Here is a 17,930-nt window from a genome sequence, read left to right as displayed (position 1 = left end):
TGAACAGTCATGTCCTGAAAAGCTGTTTCAATCCTATGCATAAATACGACCTCCGCGTATCTTGTAATAAATCTTTTTTTGAAGATTGCAATCAGCCGCAACTAAGAGATGAAACAAAAAAGATTTTCTGTAAATCGCCCCTAGTGGCGCAAGACTACGAGGTGGCGGCTTGAGTGGCGCTGTCTGTTCCTGCAGCACCCTGCTGCCAGGCTCCAGCCTCCCTCACTCTCTCCATCCCTCCCTCTCTTCCTCCCTCCCTCATCAGCACCACGGTCGCTGTCCGATCTGCTCCTCTGCCCTGCCGCAGCTAGCCTGTCCGCTCCGGCTCCGCTGCTCCTATTGCACACAATACACGAATTTACAGCAAAGCAGCACGCATATCGGCTTCATCTCGGTGAGTACGATCTCAATCTGTTCGCATTTTCCATCCACAGAAATGTGCAATGTGTTCCTGTGTTTTGACCGGGAAACGTGCAGCGTAAAGTAGTCGTGTGCATTTATTTTCTGGCATGTCAGGTACATTTATTTTTTAACTTTGCGTAACTTAATTATTATTATTATTATTATTATTATTATTGTTGTTGTTGTTGTTGTTATTGTTATTGTCGTTGTTGTTATGTTCGTGAAATGGTATGATTTCGGCCAAGGCCTCGTTGAAGAACAGCCTACTACATTGAAAGTTGGGAGCTACATGGTCTGTAAAAAGACTAGAAGCAAACACCCACGCCAGGTGGGATTTGAGTGACGGGAAACAAGTTATTTCATTTTCACTTGTGTTTTGATGCACTTGTCTGGCAATTTCTAAAATTTCTCAATAGATCGTATTGATGCAATAGAATACTTCCATTTTAGGACTCGAGGACAATTTGCTTTAAGGATGGTAAAGCTGGGAAGTAATTTGCAGGACAAAGACAGCAAGCCAACTGGTGCGGAGGATGGTTTTAAAAACGTGCCTCTCATCACACCTCTAGACGTCAACCATCTCCAGTACGCGGCTCCCGACGAAGTAAGAAAATTTGTCCTTTTCTACAACTTTGAAATAGTTGCTAGTGATCATTGCCGTGAATTATATCTGCACACGGGATCTGTTTCTCTGACATGAAAGAGATAATTCAAGTAAAATTCCCCACGAAAAGACACTATAAAACACTCACTTTTAAATGATATGTTTAGACTCCGAGTAATTGAATTATTTTCGCATTTGTTTTTCACTCTACTGAAATTGTACTGAAAGTGTGGCATTGATAAATAGGCTAGAAGACGGTATTATCTCTCCGTTTTCTAATGCTTATATCAGGTATTTTAGGCAAATATATTCGCAAAGAACAATGTGTGCATCACGTGATACATTCACGTTATTTTTTGGGAGTCACATTTATTAGCAAACGCGTAGCAGCTGGAACGAGCCGTCAGGCTCCCGCTATAACATCCGCACCCCTCTAAAGAGGCTGGAGGCGTATCACAGTCTAACTTTATTCATTTGTTACAAAAATAACCGTAGATTTGCTGATTTTCACAACTCAAAAATTCAAGAGATCTAAATGTCATGTGAGAAAAATTAGAAGAAAGAGCAAGAGGTATATATTAAAGCATGCCCTGCTCTGTTTACTGTGATACAAGCAGTAGACTCATCAGGATGCAACACTTAACCATCACTGAAAGCAGTGAATTATATACAGCAGCTGTAGTTTCATAGAAGCCAGCTGGGCTCTGCTGCTGCTTGAGACAGACTGACTGCATAAAGCTTTGTCTTTATACTTTGGATACTTTCTCTGTATTGTTAATTCTGGTATATTATACTGAAATTAAGCTTTGCAGCTTAAAGGAAAGAATTCATGTATGGTTAGCATGATGAAGAGACGCGTTTGTGTTTTGGAGGGACAGACACGTCCCCGACTCCCAAGGACTGCAGTCAGGGTTAGGATGTGTTTGTGCTCTTCAGACTGAAGCCTCCATCGGCCCCCTTCATCACGGCGGGCTGTGGGGCTCACTGTCCTATGAATGGTGGCACGCACGCCATTACCACAGTGACTCAGAGGATCATGGGAGATTTCACGTTAACCCTTCTGTTACATTTAGCCGGTGCCCCCTTCAGTCGAGGGTTTCCAGTGACTCTGAGCCAGTGCTCCCTCCCCCTGCGTTTGATGAGATGTGCACTGGAACATAACAGGCGCCGTAAAAGATGATTAATTATCTCATGAAATCAGAGCATTGCTTTTTTTTTCACTTCTCCGGATACCTCTGGTGCTAATGGGTCATGTTCATTGTATGAATTACACTATAAAGGGCAATCTCATTCAAAGTCACATTGGATCAACAGTCACATTTCATCCTTGAATGTTCAGTTACCTTGACAACACAATATGAGGGCCTTTTTTCCACCTAAGCCATTTTTGCACTATAGTCACATTTATTAACACAGACTTGTAGCTGCAAACCGAAGGGCAACACTTAATAAAGAAAATTAAAACAGGCCACGAGCAGCTGACAGCTTAATGATGGAATATATACATCAGTCTTTGGGGATCTCGCTGTGTTACATCTAGTCCAAAACACTGTAGACCTTGTGCCGTGTGTTTGTGACCTAACAGAACTCCCCGTAAGCCCCCTGTCAACAGCGTGTGTCTGCTGCCTTTCTCTGTCCTTTAATGTCCTCGTAACCTGGGTCCATCTGCAAGCATTTACCAGAAATGCCATTCTTTATAACGAATAACTTTTCCATCTGACACTCCTACCATAACAAAACATACGTTTGCATTTATTTATATTCAGAAATAACTGCAGAGTAATGTGTCCTGCAGACTATCAACATAGGCAGAAATCTAGGTGTCAAATGCTTTAACTACAGCTGTCAGTTGGAGGATGATGCAGGCCTTGGTGAGATGGCTAAAGGAAGGACAGAAGTGGAGAGAATGCTGTTGGTTCAGGTCAAGCCTGCAGCTGCTGTGCTGATGCTGTTGGGTTCATACTGGCATAAAACAGAATAAAAATCTGTCATTTTCAAGGTGGAGCAGGAGGTGAAGAAGCAGCAAGTACATTTAATTTGCATGGATTAGAAGGATCATAGGCAGATGATCGCGGCCACTTGCGGCTTGGGTTGCGATGTTACAGAGCGCATCCAACAGGCCGCGGGATGTTACTGCGGCACAGTGATTTACAGGTGTGCTGCTGGATCAGAGGCCACAGGCTACAGAGACAGTAACCATTTAATAAACACGGACTCTGATTCATCATCGCCTCTGATCGTTACACTGGAGTGATGGTGCTCTCACTTTGAAGAGTGTATCGGGATTCCTAATGATGTTAAGAGATTGATATATTGGTGAGTGTATAATAATGATCAAAAAGTTAATGTGGAGTCCTTGCCATTTGCAGCATTGCAGAGCTATAACACAGACATTTTTCAAAATTTGTTTTTAAATTGGATATAGCACTGTAAAGTGGACAAGCTTTGATAAAAATTTAAATAACTTAGGTACTATGCTTTCACACTTAACACAAGCCTGTCAGCTTCATATCAATACATCAAGTGAATTTTAAATGAACTAGTATTTGAAGAGACACTTCAGACCTTTATAAATATCTCTGAGGCATCATTAGGTTGTTGCTGACAAGTTAATGGATGGTCTTTATTACAGTACTTTTTCCAAACGTAGGTAAAGCAAATATCATGGCATATATAGTCATTTGGAAAAAAAATAGATATGTGATCATTGAATAGTGCCCTGGATGATTGCAGTCAGCTGATTAGAATAAGGTGCAGTATTGTTAAACACTGGTGTCCACACATGGACCTCTCCTGATTGGCAGGTAGTGGTGAAGACCCGAACTGAATATCAGACTGAGCAGAAGAACAAGGGCAAGATGAAGGCTCCGAAGGTGGAAGAGTTCACCATCAGCTTCAACGAAGGCGTGTCAGAAAGACTCAAGGTGAAATCTTACTCGCAACCTGTTACCATGGGTCAGTTCCGCAGTGCCCCGTAATATTTACTGCATGCACACTCCTCCAGTGGTAATCAGCAGAACCAACTGTCTTATGTCATAAACACATAACTTGGTTTCACAGTTCAATAATGAGTCAGAATCTTCATGAACACCCACATATCCTCATATTTACATTTAAATTTACAGCATTTAGCAGCCACCTATTCCAGAGCGGCTTCCATTTTTCTAAATTCAGGGATAGTCCCCCTGGAGCAAGAGATATGATATATGATATCTCTCTGTACATCAGACACATAATATTACCAGTGATATCTCTCTGTACTATCACACACGTAATATTACCAGTGATATCTCTCTACTATCACACACACAATATTACCAGTGAAGTCTCTCTGTACTATCACACACATAATATTACCAGTGATATCTCTCTGTACTATCACACACATGATATTACCAGTGATATCTCTCTGTACTATCACACACATGATATTACCAGTGATATCTCTCTGTACTATCACACACATAATATTACCAGTGATATCTCTCTGTACTATCACACACATGATATTACCAGTGATATCTCTCTGTACATCAGACACACACCATATTACCAGTGATATCTCTCTGTACATCAGACACATAATATTACCAGTGATATCTCTCTGTACTATCACACACACCATATTACCAGTGATATCTCTCTGTACTATCACACACATAATATTACTAGTTATATCTCTCTGTACTATCACACACATGATATTACCAGTGATATCTTTCCATACTATCACACGCAAATGGACCTTTTCTAGCAACACAAGAAAACCAAAATCTCGGCATGAAACCAAACCATGCTGAAATGCATATCAGTCCCCAAATTTTTGACTGGCTTATGATTTTCTGTTCTAGTCCAATTTGGCAGTCATTTCTCAGTCATTTCTCAGTAATTTCTTTCTGTTTGTGGCTTTCCTAGAAGGACTTGGAAAAAAATACTGGTGCTTCCACAGAATCTGCCCTTTAACACACTCCTTCAGGGATGGAGGGAATAGTTTTCAGATGAAGTTACCATGGCAGCAGAACTGGCTTTCGGTTGCAGGAAGTATGTGCAATGTCAGTGTCTATAAATATGTCAAGCAGCACTCTGCCTGTGCGCTGGGGCTGGGTTGTGGGATTTCTTACCTGCTGAGCAGTGAACCAAAGTCATGCCTAAAATGGATTTTTTTTCAGCATTTCATATCTTCATCTCAAAAGTAAATGTGAAAACCTTCTGGATTATTAATGTAAACACAATACCTGCAAAGGAAACTAGAATTTTTCAAACATTAATGAGATATCAGTAGGAATTTGGAATGTAAATACCTTTTCCGGGAGGTTTCTCTGAGGAATGATCTGGAAGGAGCTGTTGAACAAAGGAGTGAAAAAAACTGGATTAGTAGCTCAGACACAGGAAGAGCCCATTCCAGATATGCCGGAGTGAGATGTCAGACTCGAGGCTGAGCACGCCGACGCCTTTCACCACCAACCCCTGCTTTTACCTCGGAAATCCAAGAGCAGGAGCCTACAGCCGAGGAAGTATTTACCAGGTCAATTACGGCGAGGCTCTGGCCAGTTCTCCCCAGTATTTAAACTGCATTTCTCTTTGGTCACGGAGACCCTGGAGAAATGATCCTCCCCGTGCGCCTGAGTGAGTGTAAAGCCCCACGAACCGTCACAGTAAACTGACCCCTCGCTTTCCCCACCATTTTTCATAGCTGGTGACCACTCTAGTTCATTTTAGCTGCAAACTTCTCTTATTCCAGTCTTGGGTGGAGTCCAGAGTCAACATGTCTGCAAATATTCAAACTGAGGAATGTTGTCTTCCCTGAATAGATCTCACTAAACTGCGTGGTGGTCTCCGGGTACATGTTTCCGACCACGGTAACAGATTATGGTCTCCTGTACACAGGAAGCCACAGTTTTGGAGGACGGGGGGCGTCGGAAAGCCACCTGACACACAGCTTGCCAATGCAGCTTTCTGGCATTTCTATCTGGAGGGCGGCCATGTTACGCGTTCGGGACGTGCCTGTTAAAAGCAGTCATCCTATAATTATGTTAGGCTTTACACAAGCCTAAATTAAACACCAGGGCTGGATCCTGGCCCACTCAGCTTCACTATGCCCCATTTAAGAGATGTGCCCTATGAAGTTGGATGAAGGAATTTTGTGCCAGCTAGCATATGAACCAGCTATGAAGATCTGACATATTGCAGATCTATTGGATCCTTTAGTAGACCTGGGCTTCCATGAACCATGTGTTTGAAATGGATGTGGGCACCTGGAGAGGTGGGTTTGGAGCAGAGCTCCCAGAGCAGGAGTGCTGTGGACGCAGCGGGATTCGCTGGTGTCCACATGGGCAGTCATGCGGGCTGTTCTGCCAACCTTCTCCAAGCATCACCTTCAGGATGAGGAAGTAGGGAAGCGCAACTGAGCTCTGAAAAGAAAAGTGAAAGGCGGGGGTGCAGGGGCGCAGGATCGGGGGGTGGGGGGGTGGTTGGATCGTGCAAGTGGGTGAGATGTTTGAATTTTTAATAATCCCCTGCTTTGTTTTCAACATGCATATTTTATACATCATCCATTTCCTGCTTGCCTGCCTCTGTCTCAGCACTGAGCGGTACAGTTATCGGGGCAGAGCAGATCGACAGCGTGAAGGCTGCCCCCACCTAGCCGCCCCCTCCCTGACACGTCGCACTTACCCCAGAGCTGTGTGTGTGAAAATGAGATTTAAGTAAGAAGGACATTTCTGTTTATTTTCGGCTTTCTGCTCTTACATAAGCGGTGTGTAGCTCTGTTGGTTAGGGCTGTGTTCAGAAGGTCATCGGGTCCAGTTTCAGGGCTAGCAGATTGCTGTCGCCGCTGGGCCCCTGAGCGAGGCCCCCAGCTCCAGGGCACTGAACGCTGGCTGACCCTGCACTGTGACCCCCAAGCTCAGTCTCATCTGTACGTGTGCCTCAGAAAAGAAGACAATATCCCCACGGGGATAAATAACGTATCAGTGGCCTGTTATCCGGAGTATGCTGTGTTTTTGTGCATCAGAACCACTCTGTGGTGCTCTGAGTGTTAATATCATAAGAGAGTGTGGGAATGTGTGTGATTTGGCCAATGCACCACACACCTAAGGTGATGAAAAGCAAGAGAGCTTGTTCTGCTTTTGTTGAGGGAAGGTAGTAATTACAGAGGAACAGATTTATAGTTTCCCCGTGACATCACACCCTTACAGCAGCACCGAGCTGGAGGCCGTAACAAGGCTCCACTGCCGACCATTACGTTTGTTTAGCCAAAATGCTGTGTAGTTGTTGTTCAGCTCAGTAACCGACGAGGAGACAAGCCTGGTTGTGCTTCTAAAAAATCCCATCTGAGAAAGAAAACCAGGAGAGGACATTGTGGATTCATGATATTTATTAAACGTGCCCTCATCACTGGGGAGGGAATGAAAAAATGGCAGTCATCGAAGGGGGCTTTCACACCAAAATTCAGGAACCTGATTCCTGGTTCTGAGTTCCTGATCTGTCTCGACTAGGAACTTTTGTAGCTCCTGGCCGCTTACATGTATCGCTTTTCCACCACGCAACAGGAACTAGGGCCTTCATGTTAAATAAGCATGAGGGACACAAAAAACTAGTACGTTAAACTTAGGGTGAGCAGATAATCCACGTCAGGGAGGACACTTTGAGCTACTTCAGGTTTTACAAACTGCTTTAAACATCAAAGGCTATTGTGCTTCGCTAAATAGTTCAGTTCTTCTTGTGCTTCGACTGGTTTGTTTCCTTGATTGAAAGAATCCAGCTGTTTCACAATAAAATTAGTGACACATGCATGATTATCGGAGACTGACCAATCAGCACACAGCAAAAACTCAAGGCTTAAGTGAAATGCAGGTCCTTTTCATTGAAATAGTAGCTTTCAAATCATGTGCCAGGTCAAAGTGTCCCCCCCCTGACATGGATCTCCTGGGATGTATCTGAATTCAGGGGCTGCATCCTTTGAAGGATGTGGTCTGTGTAGCCTCTGTAGACCACATCCTTCGAAGGTTCACGCAATGAATCTTTGGGATCTCAGCAAAATAATGCATTTCTAGGCTGTATTTGGAGGAGCCTTTGAAGTGGGACGACCTTGTCATGTCGCTGTGACCCATTTGGTCTTCAAATGCTGCTTTAGAAGGATGCAGCCCCTGAATTTGGACACAACCCTGCTCACCCTATTAAGCTTCACACACAATATCATACGAAATGACCCCAAAACAATGGAGGATGAACAAGTTGTTTTCTTAGTTATTGGTGGGGGGGGGGGGGGCAATCAAAATGGGACACGTCCTTATATTTGTATTTTATTTATATGACTGGTGATGTTTACAGTCCATTATGAAATCTGGCCATCAGATCGATCTTTTGCATTCCGCAGAATAAAGAACAATGTAACGTTATCCTGCTAATAAGCGCTGGTGAGCTTCGCCGCCGGTACCGGGGACGGTAGACAAAAGTACATCAGCTATCAATCAGATTTTCCAATGCAGAGATATGGAGAGGCAAGCAAAAAAGGTATATATATATATTCATTAATGCATTAAATGTAATCTGTGGGGTGTAAATGGACATAAAGTTATCTGTACTCTCGTAAGCTTTCATCCTGGCAGCAGTAAGGGGAGAGATCGTCCCCAAGAGGCAGGGAGTCCTCACCAAAGAGGAGCGGTCCGGGACGGCGGCTTTTACCGCTGATGTACCGCGGCGGCTGCTGCATAGGGATCGCAAGGACCCAGAACCTGCAGTTTGTTCTTATATCTGTATTTTTTCTGCTGATAAATGATGAATATTTGTTGCTTGGAACAGATAGCAAATGAAGCGACCTGTGCTGCAGGTCCAGTGTCCAGTGTTGTCTGCCATGCTGGGAGGGTTTTTGCCCCCCCCCAAGTCTCCAAGATGGTCACCTGACTGGCAGCTATGAATAGGGACTGAGGTTCAAAATGCTTCTATCCAAGATGGCCTGCAGCTGAAAGTGACTCCTACCTTATTACTTCGCAGTCGGTCAGCCCCTGCTTGCGTTTCGGTTGGTTGCATTAGGCTGTTAACTCAGTGACCTGACCAGGGGATTCACTCCTAAATAATACACAACTTACAAGGCCTCACCTCACTCAGCAGAATATACTGTAGAACGAGGGCTTTAATCTGGACGCAATGTGCAGCTTAACGTGAAGCCATTAGAAATGCTTGTGTGGCATTCATGGGGTATCTGAGCTGAGAGACAAACAAAACAAGCTAGATTAAATACATGTGTGTTTCCTTATGTTTGCATCTGAGTTTGCTCTATTAAAGCATGATTACACTGTTTTCGTCTCATTACTCCCACCTTATGCCTACTAGACGTCAGCAGGCATGGAGAATATTTGATTTTTCATCCGCCTCTAATTCCCAGCGTTGTCTGTCACGAGTTAATTAGTGAGTGTGGTATCAGTGAGTGCAGCTGGCAGCCACGGGGCGCGCTGTTGTGAGGAAGCAGCCATTCTGCATGGCTTGGAAACGCGTCTGGCTCTTTTCATGACAAATGCTGTTTCTTAGTCCTCTGATATCAGAGCATCATGTAGACGGGACTGTTAAAAGTCTGTCCGTGTTTTCTGTTGTAAAGCCTGATTTTAAAAAGGACATAATTTAATATCTAGGGGGCGCTGTTCCATTTTGCCAGTAATGAAACTTAGAGGTGACACACAGTACTTTCATCCTGAGCAGGTTGAAGGACCTCAGATTTCCGGGATGACTGGCTGACCTCATTGCGCATTGCATTGTGGGGGATCCCGAGCTGATTGTGCCAGGAAGGCCTAGGCCCTCAAGCGGAGTGTGGAATCTAAATTGACATTTAATCACTCCACTATTTCTTTTCCATTTCAAGCAAAGTTGAATCTAATTAATGCAGTGCAATAATTAGCTATTAATATGAGCTGATGGGCAGATAATTAATGAGCTTACTCTCAGACTGGAAGCACTTCAGAAATTCTTCCTTTCAGCAGATTTCAGGCTTCCTGAGTCCTCAAAGCCTTTGAAAGTGTGATCAACAATACTGCAGCCAGTTAAAAGCAGTTCATTACTTTTCACCTACACCTGAAGGAGGTACACCCTGGATGGGATGCTGGTCCATCACCGGGCAGGAGGCTGGGGTACACCCTGGATGGGATAGACATACACCCTCTGCATGGCTGGAATTTGCACCATGGCTGGAACCCGGAAGTGAACATGCAGACTCCACACAAAAAGGCCAGAGGAGGAATTTGCACCCAATCCCTGCAGGTGTGAGGCAGCCTGTCCTCAGTCCTGCTCCTCATGCATGATTATAAACGAAGGCAGACGCCGTACAGCAGCATGGACACCGCTGGTCTTTAGTCTGCCTATAGTGTTTTTACTATGTGCTTCTTGGAAACAAGCAGACTGTCCCAGTCAGTGTGAAAGACTCAGTTTTGTTTTCTCTCCATCCTCAGAAATGGGCACAGATCCTAATTCCTAAAGCCTTTACCGCCTGTTCTCTTTCCTTGGGCGTTTTCCTGTGTGCTGATGCCAGCGTGGCTGTCCTTTGCTAAAACCGTCTCCCCAAGCCAAATACAGGCCCTGCTGATTCTCCCATCTCAGTCATGTGAGCTTCCCTTTGCTGTCATTCACACACACACACACACACACACACACACACGTAGGGTAAACATATCCTTATGGGGACCGCTCATTCATTTCAATGGGAAAAATGCTAACGCTAACTATGACAACCTTAACCCCTACCCTGCCCTAACCATAACCATAAGTAACCTAACAAAATACAAGAGTTTTTGCATTTTTAGTTTTTTCATAGCAGTCACCGATTTTTATAAAATAGAGTTTTCCCTTATGGGGACCAGGAAACCGGTCCCCATAAGGGAAAAAAAACGGATATTTAACACGTTATGGGGACATTATGTCCCCATAAGGATAGGTAAACCCACTCACACACACACACACACACACACACAGAGGTTTGTAATTATATCTCTGTGGGAACTAGCCATCCATTTCTATGGGGAAAACTCTAATCCCAACAGGATGGGGGGCCATCCCATTGCAAGGCACTTAACCATATGTTACCAAACAAAATATGAGACTTTTGACATTTTTAGTTTTTTGATTGCAGTCACAGATTTTTATGAAATTGGTCCCCACAATGTAATATATCATTGGCCTGTGGCCAATGTAGCCTCAGTCTCCTGTTCTTAGCTGTCAGGAGTGGCACCGCTGAGGTCTTCTGCTGCTGTAGCCCATCTGCTTCAAGGTTCAACATGTCGTGCATACAGAGATGCTCTTCTGCATGCCTTGGTTGTAGTGACTGGTTATTTGAGTTACTGTTGCCTTTCTATCAGCTTGAACCAGTCTGGCCAGTCTTCTCTGACCTCTGCCAAGGCACTGTCACCCAGAGAACTTTTGCTCACTGGATGTCGTTTCTTTTTCAGCCCATTCTCTGTAAACCTCAGAGATGGTTGTGCATGAAAATCCCAGCAGATCAGCAGTTTCTGAAATACTCACACAAGCCCGTCTGGCACCAACAGTCACGCCACATTCAAAGTCACTTAAATCACGTTTGTTCCCCATTCTGGTATTTGATGTGAACATTAACTGAAGCTCTTGACCTGTATGTGCTTGATGTGCTGGTAACATACACTATATGGACAAAAGTACTGGGACACACATCTTAATTGTTAAATTCAGGTGTTTCATTCAGACCCATTGCCACAGGTGTATAAAATCACGCGCCTCGCCATGCAGTCAGGTGTACAAGCATTTGTGGAAGAGGGATGGAACCTGGGAAGGTGCTGCCAGAATAACAGTCTCCAGCTGAACGTCAGCAAAACAAAGGAGCTGATTGTGGCCTTCAGGAGGCAGCAGGGCTCTTACACACCTGTCCACATCAACGGTGCTACAGTGGAGAGGGTGAGCACCTTCAGATACCTCCTACACCTACAGGAGGACCTCACCTGGTCCACACACATGTGCTCTGGTCAGCAAGGCGAGGCAGCAGCTCTACCATCTGAGGCAGCCTGCTGTTCTTGAGACCTTCTACTCTGCTGCCATAGAGAGCATCCTGACCATGAGCATCACATCGTGGTTTGGGAACTGCTCTGCCCAGGACCGGAAAGCCCTGCAGAGGATGGTTAGAGCAGCTGAGCGCTGCACCAGATCTGCCTTGCCCTCCCTACAAGACATCTACACCAGCTGCTGTAGGACCAGAGCAACAAAAATCTCCAAGGATCCATCCCACCCCAATAACTCTCTGTTCTGCATGCTGAACTCAGGCAAATGCTTCCACAGCCTTATCACCAGAACTGAAAGGTCAAGGAGGAGCTTTTTCCCCCAGGTCAAAGGCTCCTAAACCAGGACAAGGCTCAGTGCCCTTAGGTCTTCACTGTTTACATTCAGTTCAGTTCATATTGTCCAAATTGTCGGTACATTTATCAGGCCTCTTGCACATTGAACTTATATTGCACAGCAAAATACCTCTTACCTGTCACTTATGTATAGATTATGTACAGCTGAACATTTCATATATTTTTTTAATAATTTTTCTTATTTTTTCTATATTTTGTTATCATGCACAGCTGCTCGAAGTGACCAGGTTTACGTTTCACTACATGTTGTATTTGTACAACTGTGTACGTGGCAAATAAACCTCTTGAATCTCGTTCTGAAGAGCTCAGTGAATTCAAATGTGGTACTGTCATAGGATGCCACCATTGCAATATGTCAGCTCGTGAAATATCTTCCCTGTTAGATATTTCATGGTCAACTGCAAGAGGTATTATTGCAAAGTGGAAGCGTTTGCAAATAACAGAAACTCAGCTGTGAAGTGGCAGACCAAGTAGAGTAACAGAGTGGGGTCACTGAGTGCTGAATGGATAGTGCGTAAAAGTCGCCAACGTTCTGATGACTCAATAACTGCAGAGTTCCAGACTTCCTCAGACATTAACCTCAGCAAAAAATCTGTGTGCTGGGAGCTTCATGGAATGGGCTTTCAGGGCTGAGCAACTGCATGCAAGCCTAACATCACCAAGCGCAGTGCCCAGTGCTGGATGCAGTGGTATGAAGCAGACTGCCACTGGACTCTGGAGCGGTGGAAACATGTTCTGAGGAGTGAAGAATCACGCTTCTCTGTCTGGCAGTCTGATGGACGAGTCTGAATTTGGCAGATGCCAGGAGAACGTTCCCTGCCTGACTGCACTGTGCCAGTTGTAAAGTTTGGTGGAGGAGGGATAATGGTATGGGGGTGTTTTTCAGGGGTTGGGTTGGGGCCCTTAGTTTCAGTAAAGGGAACTCATTTATTACAAGTCATCCTTCCAACTTTGTAGGAACAGTTTGGGGAAGGCGGCCATTTTCTATTCGAGCATGACTCTGCTTCAGTGCACAAAGCAAGGTCTATAAAGACATGGCTGTGTGAGTTTGGTCTGTAAGAACTTGACTGGCCCACACAGAGCCCTGACCTGTAGTCTGTCTCCAGCATGTTTCCACACAGCGAGTGTGTCGAGATGCTGCTACATGTGGTGCTGAAGAGCTTTCTCACGCACGCTGAGTGACGACAGCTCCTGTTCCCCAGCAGATAGATAGCCCCAGCAAATAGCCCCAGCAGATAGCCCCAGCAGATAGATAGCCCCAGCAAATAGCCCCAGCAGATAGCCCCAGCAAATAGCCCCAGCAGATAGCCCCAGCAAATAGCCCCAGCAGATAGCCCCAGCAGAGGTGAAGACGGTGCAGTGGCGCTGCGTGCGCTGTGCATCTGACATGGAGCGTTGCCGTCTGCGATGGGGCAGTCTAAGAGCCTCCTCTTCACAGGAAGCCTGACAAATGCGACTGTCAAATGAAAGTGTTTTTCTGATGCTGTTGCAAATGGCTCAAACAAAATGGCACAGTCCTCAGCCGTTGATATGCAAGGTGCTTGTCATCTTAAAGCACCCTTATCTTGTGATTTAAGAGCATTTGCCAGTGCTGGGCGTCCCAAGATAAGGGGTGGCTGTTTACCTGTCCGTGGCATGCTCCACTTTGAAGTGCTCTTTGTCGGCAGTTGGAGAGACTCATCAAGGCTGCAGCGTGTTTGATGCTGACTTCAGGCCACCCGTCCTGTCCCTTGATCGCAGGTCACGGTCCTCATCTTCCTGGCGCTGGCCTTCCTGGCCTGCATCGTCTTCCTGGTGGTATATAAGGCCTTCACCTATGACCACAGCTGTCCAGATGGCTTTATCTACAAGGTGAGTGCCTGAATCGCCAGCCACCGTCGAAATGCTTCCACCGCATCGTTACTATACCATAGGGAGAGTTGTCATATGGGAAAAAGGTCACAATTGTTAGGTGTTCCTCTGAGTATTGTATGACAAATATTGAGGAAAAGGACTTGGATTTAATTTAAGAGTCGGGATATGATAGCAACACTCAAGGGAGCATAATCACTTTTTGTCTGAATCAATTCCACTGAAAGATCTGACACCGGTCCATGTTTTTCAAACACCAATCTGCTTCATATTATAGTGTCCCGAGTTTAATTAATCCCTCATCTCCCCTAGCTAGTTCTCTAAATTGTTCCTGTTTTTCAGCAATCATATTTTGTATATTCTTTCTGTCAGGGGTATTCTGCTATTTGGACTTTAGTGGAAAGAATTCAAACTCAGTTCATTAGTTATATGTTATAATTAAGCCTTTTATTGGATGAGTTGCAGAATGTGTGAACAAGAAAGGAAGAGATAGGGGCTCTTTGTTGGGTTTCTAGGTGGTTTATAATTTATGGAGATGGGCCAGTCACATTTTATGGGGAGAACGTGAGTGGTGAAAGCTTTGGTGTGGTGACAGTCCCTGGGGGGGGGCGCCGTCGTGTCCCCACAGCACAAGCGCTGCATCCCCGCATCGCTGGAAGCCTACTATGCCAGCCAGGACAGCAGCTCCAGGGCACGATTTTACACGGTCATCAGCCACTACAGCATGGCCAAGCAGAGCACATCCCGTTCGGTGTCACCATGGCAACCGGCAGGCCCCGCCCAGCACGGACCCGAGGACCACTGAGCGCCCCCCGGAGGCCATCTTTTTAAAGGAGAACGAAAAGATATATGAGGTGTCTCAGCCCATAAATCCTGACAGGAAACTGTGGGCCAGTCTGTGTTCCTCACACCTTGTCCATCCCCCCCCCCCATATCTCTCTCTCTCGTCATTGATGTTTTCTATTCCGTACTGAGCAACAATGTCTTTGTAAATAGGCATGATGTTATGACCCCAAACATCTTATTCATTTCTTTCAATCGTCTGTCTGCCATATCTGAGATGTGGTGTTTCCTACCGATTAATGGCATGCACTCCTGGCACGCTCTTTTCATTATGCAGTTGTGCGTAGTCTTTAATTGCTGTGAATGCCTGTTTATTTGAAAGATAAGAACCCACACTGAGACCCTGTTACATTTCCGTAAATTAGCTGTGAAGGTGGTTATAATGTACGTTATTATAATACATTCATTTTGAACAATTATGATTACAACTTCTGCCAATAACTCAGTAAGTACTTCTCTTTTGGCCCAAACTGATAAAAATTCTGGAAAAGGATTTTCCTTGAAGTACATTTATTTATGCAATTAATAGCAAGTCATCATTTCATGTATGGCCACATAATTCAGTTTTAATTCCTGTACACAGGGGCGCCGCTAGAGATTTTGGGCCCCATGAAAGCATATCATATTAGGCCCCCCAGTCCAAACCAATCCAGTTATTTTCCTAATTTTTTAGGGCCCCTGTCACTCAGGGGCCCTTGGAATCGTCCTAGCTTTCCTCCCCCTTACGGCGCCCCTGCCTGTACAATTCAACATTTTGGAGATAAAATGGAATGTTGTGCAAGGACACAATATTATGTGTTTTATACAGTTCATAGTAACTATTATACAACACAGTTTATACATAAAATATTTCACAAGAATGGATGTTCCTAATAGTTTATCGTGTAAAATCAAACAGCGATGACAGTCCTCTATATGTCCTTTGAGTTGCTGACAGATTGTGATGCTTGTTCCCTTGGAGCCAGTTCTCAGAATCGCGAGTGTCTTTGAACTCCCACTCAGAAAAATGGGATGTTTCTACTTCTACTTTCAGCGGCCTTCAAAGGCAAAGCTCTTACTTAGTCTGACTTTTTAATAAAAAAGAAATAAACCTGTTGCAATTGCATTTTGTTTCAATCCAAAATAAATCGGAACTTTGCTTCTTGCCATCAACGTCTGTTACAAAGAGGCAAAAAAGAGTTTGTAGTTTAGATGAATATCAAAGTGTGGTGTACTTTCATTGTATTTCGTTTATTTCTCGGACAAATAAACAGAACATGCTGTGTCCAACATCACTCTGCTCACTTGAGTTGTAATTTTCCAATCATTTCCTGAACATACTGGGTTCTTTTTTTTTGGGGGGGGGGTACCCTGTGTTATTAGGTTTCACTGTGGTTTCAGGTCACAGTGAAAAGCAGGCAGTTTATATGATTAGCTGTCTCTAACTTGCCTGTAGAGTATGACTGTGCCTGTGCTGTCTGCAAGGCTGGGGGTGGGGGGGCTCACTTATTATCAAACACCAGGAATAGCTATTGTTTGGCCACCCTGTGATCTCCATCTCACCATGTGCGTTATGTAAACAACAGCTAGGGATGAGAACAAAGTTATGTGTATTACATAATAATATGGCCCACAAACCTGACCAAGACAAGCCATCGGACAATGGATGATTGATAGTTGGAAGGATAAAACGTTATACAATATATTGGCAAAGAAACGTAATTTCAATGCGTTTTTCATATTTTAATTCATATCCATTTTAATTTGAACAAAACATTATAGTTTAAAAGTCTTTGTTGGTGATAAAGATGAGCAAATGTTTCATGTCGAACAAGCTGGTGGAGTTCTGGTCTAAGGCTGTAGACTATTAATCCAAAGGGGGTTGGGTTTGAATCCCCGTTTTATATTATGGTGTCTTTCCATGCTGCACTTCCCATGTTGTACATGCTTTGTATTGAATGTTAAGCTATGCACCGCATGTAAATCAGCCTGTTTTCTTCTTTCTATGAAACTTTCCATAATCCCTTTAGTTGAATAAATTGAAATTACCCATAATTACCGTGGCAGTATTGCTCTTTACTTAGTTTGGACTTTAATCTTAATCTTAAGAAATTCATCATTTGCTGAGTTTCCAGCCGGGACTGGTGAACGCAGCGCTTAGGATGGAGTAGTGTCTCCACACCTGCAGCAGGCCCGCTGGACAAAGCCCAGAAATATCTGGGTCTTGGCACTAATTTAGCGTGTGATCAGGGGTCATTCTGAGATGGGATCAGCCTGGCAGACTCTGGAAAGACGAGGTGCAGATTAGTCGGCGAGTCGTGTTCCACACACCAGGGAAGTAAGAGAAGGCGTCCCTCCATGCTGGTGACATCAGCAAATATAGGGGCATCACGCTGCCCTGCCAGGCCTCTCACCCGGCCTCCTTCGAGGGACCAAAACGTGCCTTTGTCACTAAATGCAGGTGGGAAAAGCCTTTACCGCAGCCAAAGATTCATCCATTCAGAGCTGCCAGCCCAGAGGTATGTAGGGTTGTGAGATGGAGATCAACGAGAGGCAAAACAAAGGTTATTCTTGTAGTTTGATAATAAAAACTGCAAGAATCAATAGTTACTCCTACTGATAACAGTTACTGTCAATTGTCAATTACTGTTACTATCCAACAACCACCAGAAAAACAATCTGTAGAGAGAACAGGACAGACCTCCATCACACCATCATAGAGCATTATTATATTTACAGTATGTTAATCGGGCAGATTTACAGATTTACTGGGTTTGCAATATGTTATAGACCACTTTGACCAGTCAGCAGTCCCTATTAACAAACATTAAGTGCATAAGATATGAAGGGCACACATCTGATCTCACACGACGGGTCTCAGGATG

The 17,930-nt window shown here is 44.4% G+C and overlaps 1 protein-coding gene and 2 long non-coding RNA genes across 4 annotated transcripts in view; 2 read left to right on the top strand and 1 right to left on the bottom strand.

Moving 5' to 3' along the window:
- The window catches only part of LOC111859596 (uncharacterized), a 94,304-nt gene extending 88,425 nt beyond the window's left edge, over window positions 1–5,879 (bottom strand). For both annotated transcript variants that reach the window (XR_011993654.1, XR_002841856.2), the window contains exons 1-2: window positions 5,484–5,879; window positions 5,308–5,347 (exon numbers count right to left, since the gene is read on the bottom strand). This is a non-coding gene — a long non-coding RNA (uncharacterized lncRNA). The remainder of the gene's footprint in view (window positions 1–5,307; window positions 5,348–5,483) is intronic.
- Window positions 157–16,340, top strand: LOC111859595 (neuronal vesicle trafficking-associated protein 2-like). The gene is made up of 5 exons (XM_023842416.2): window positions 157–394; window positions 853–1,006; window positions 3,811–3,930; window positions 14,113–14,223; window positions 14,852–16,340. Exons 2-5 carry the CDS (start codon window positions 878–880, stop codon window positions 15,026–15,028), a joined length of 537 nt encoding a protein of 178 aa, XP_023698184.1. The 5' UTR covers window positions 157–394; window positions 853–877; the 3' UTR covers window positions 15,029–16,340.
- LOC140593344 (uncharacterized) lies at window positions 6,491–12,668 on the top strand. The gene is made up of 2 exons (XR_011993655.1): window positions 6,491–8,521; window positions 8,602–12,668. It is a non-coding gene; the product is annotated as an uncharacterized lncRNA (long non-coding RNA).
- Window positions 16,341–17,930: the final 1,590 nt, after the last annotated feature.

This window comes from Paramormyrops kingsleyae, chromosome 10 (assembly GCF_048594095.1).
Source record: "Paramormyrops kingsleyae isolate MSU_618 chromosome 10, PKINGS_0.4, whole genome shotgun sequence".
Lineage (NCBI taxonomy): Eukaryota > Metazoa > Chordata > Actinopteri > Osteoglossiformes > Mormyridae > Paramormyrops > Paramormyrops kingsleyae.
The sequence above is the reverse complement of the archived record's forward strand: the minus strand, read 5'-3'. Positions and strand labels throughout refer to the sequence as shown.

What these genes read in the sequence shown, in the direction of transcription:
- LOC111859595 (XM_023842416.2), top strand. Translation starts at nt 878, where the DNA reads ATGGTAAAGCTGGGAAGTAATTTGCAGGACAAAGACAGCAAGCCAACT. An exon ending in AGTACGCGGCTCCCGACGAA is followed by an intron (nt 1,007 to 3,810) that starts GTAAGAAAATTT and finishes CCTGATTGGCAG; the next exon opens with GTAGTGGTGAAGACCCGAAC. An exon ending in GCGTGTCAGAAAGACTCAAG is followed by an intron (nt 3,931 to 14,112) that starts GTGAAATCTTAC and finishes CCTTGATCGCAG; the next exon opens with GTCACGGTCCTCATCTTCCT.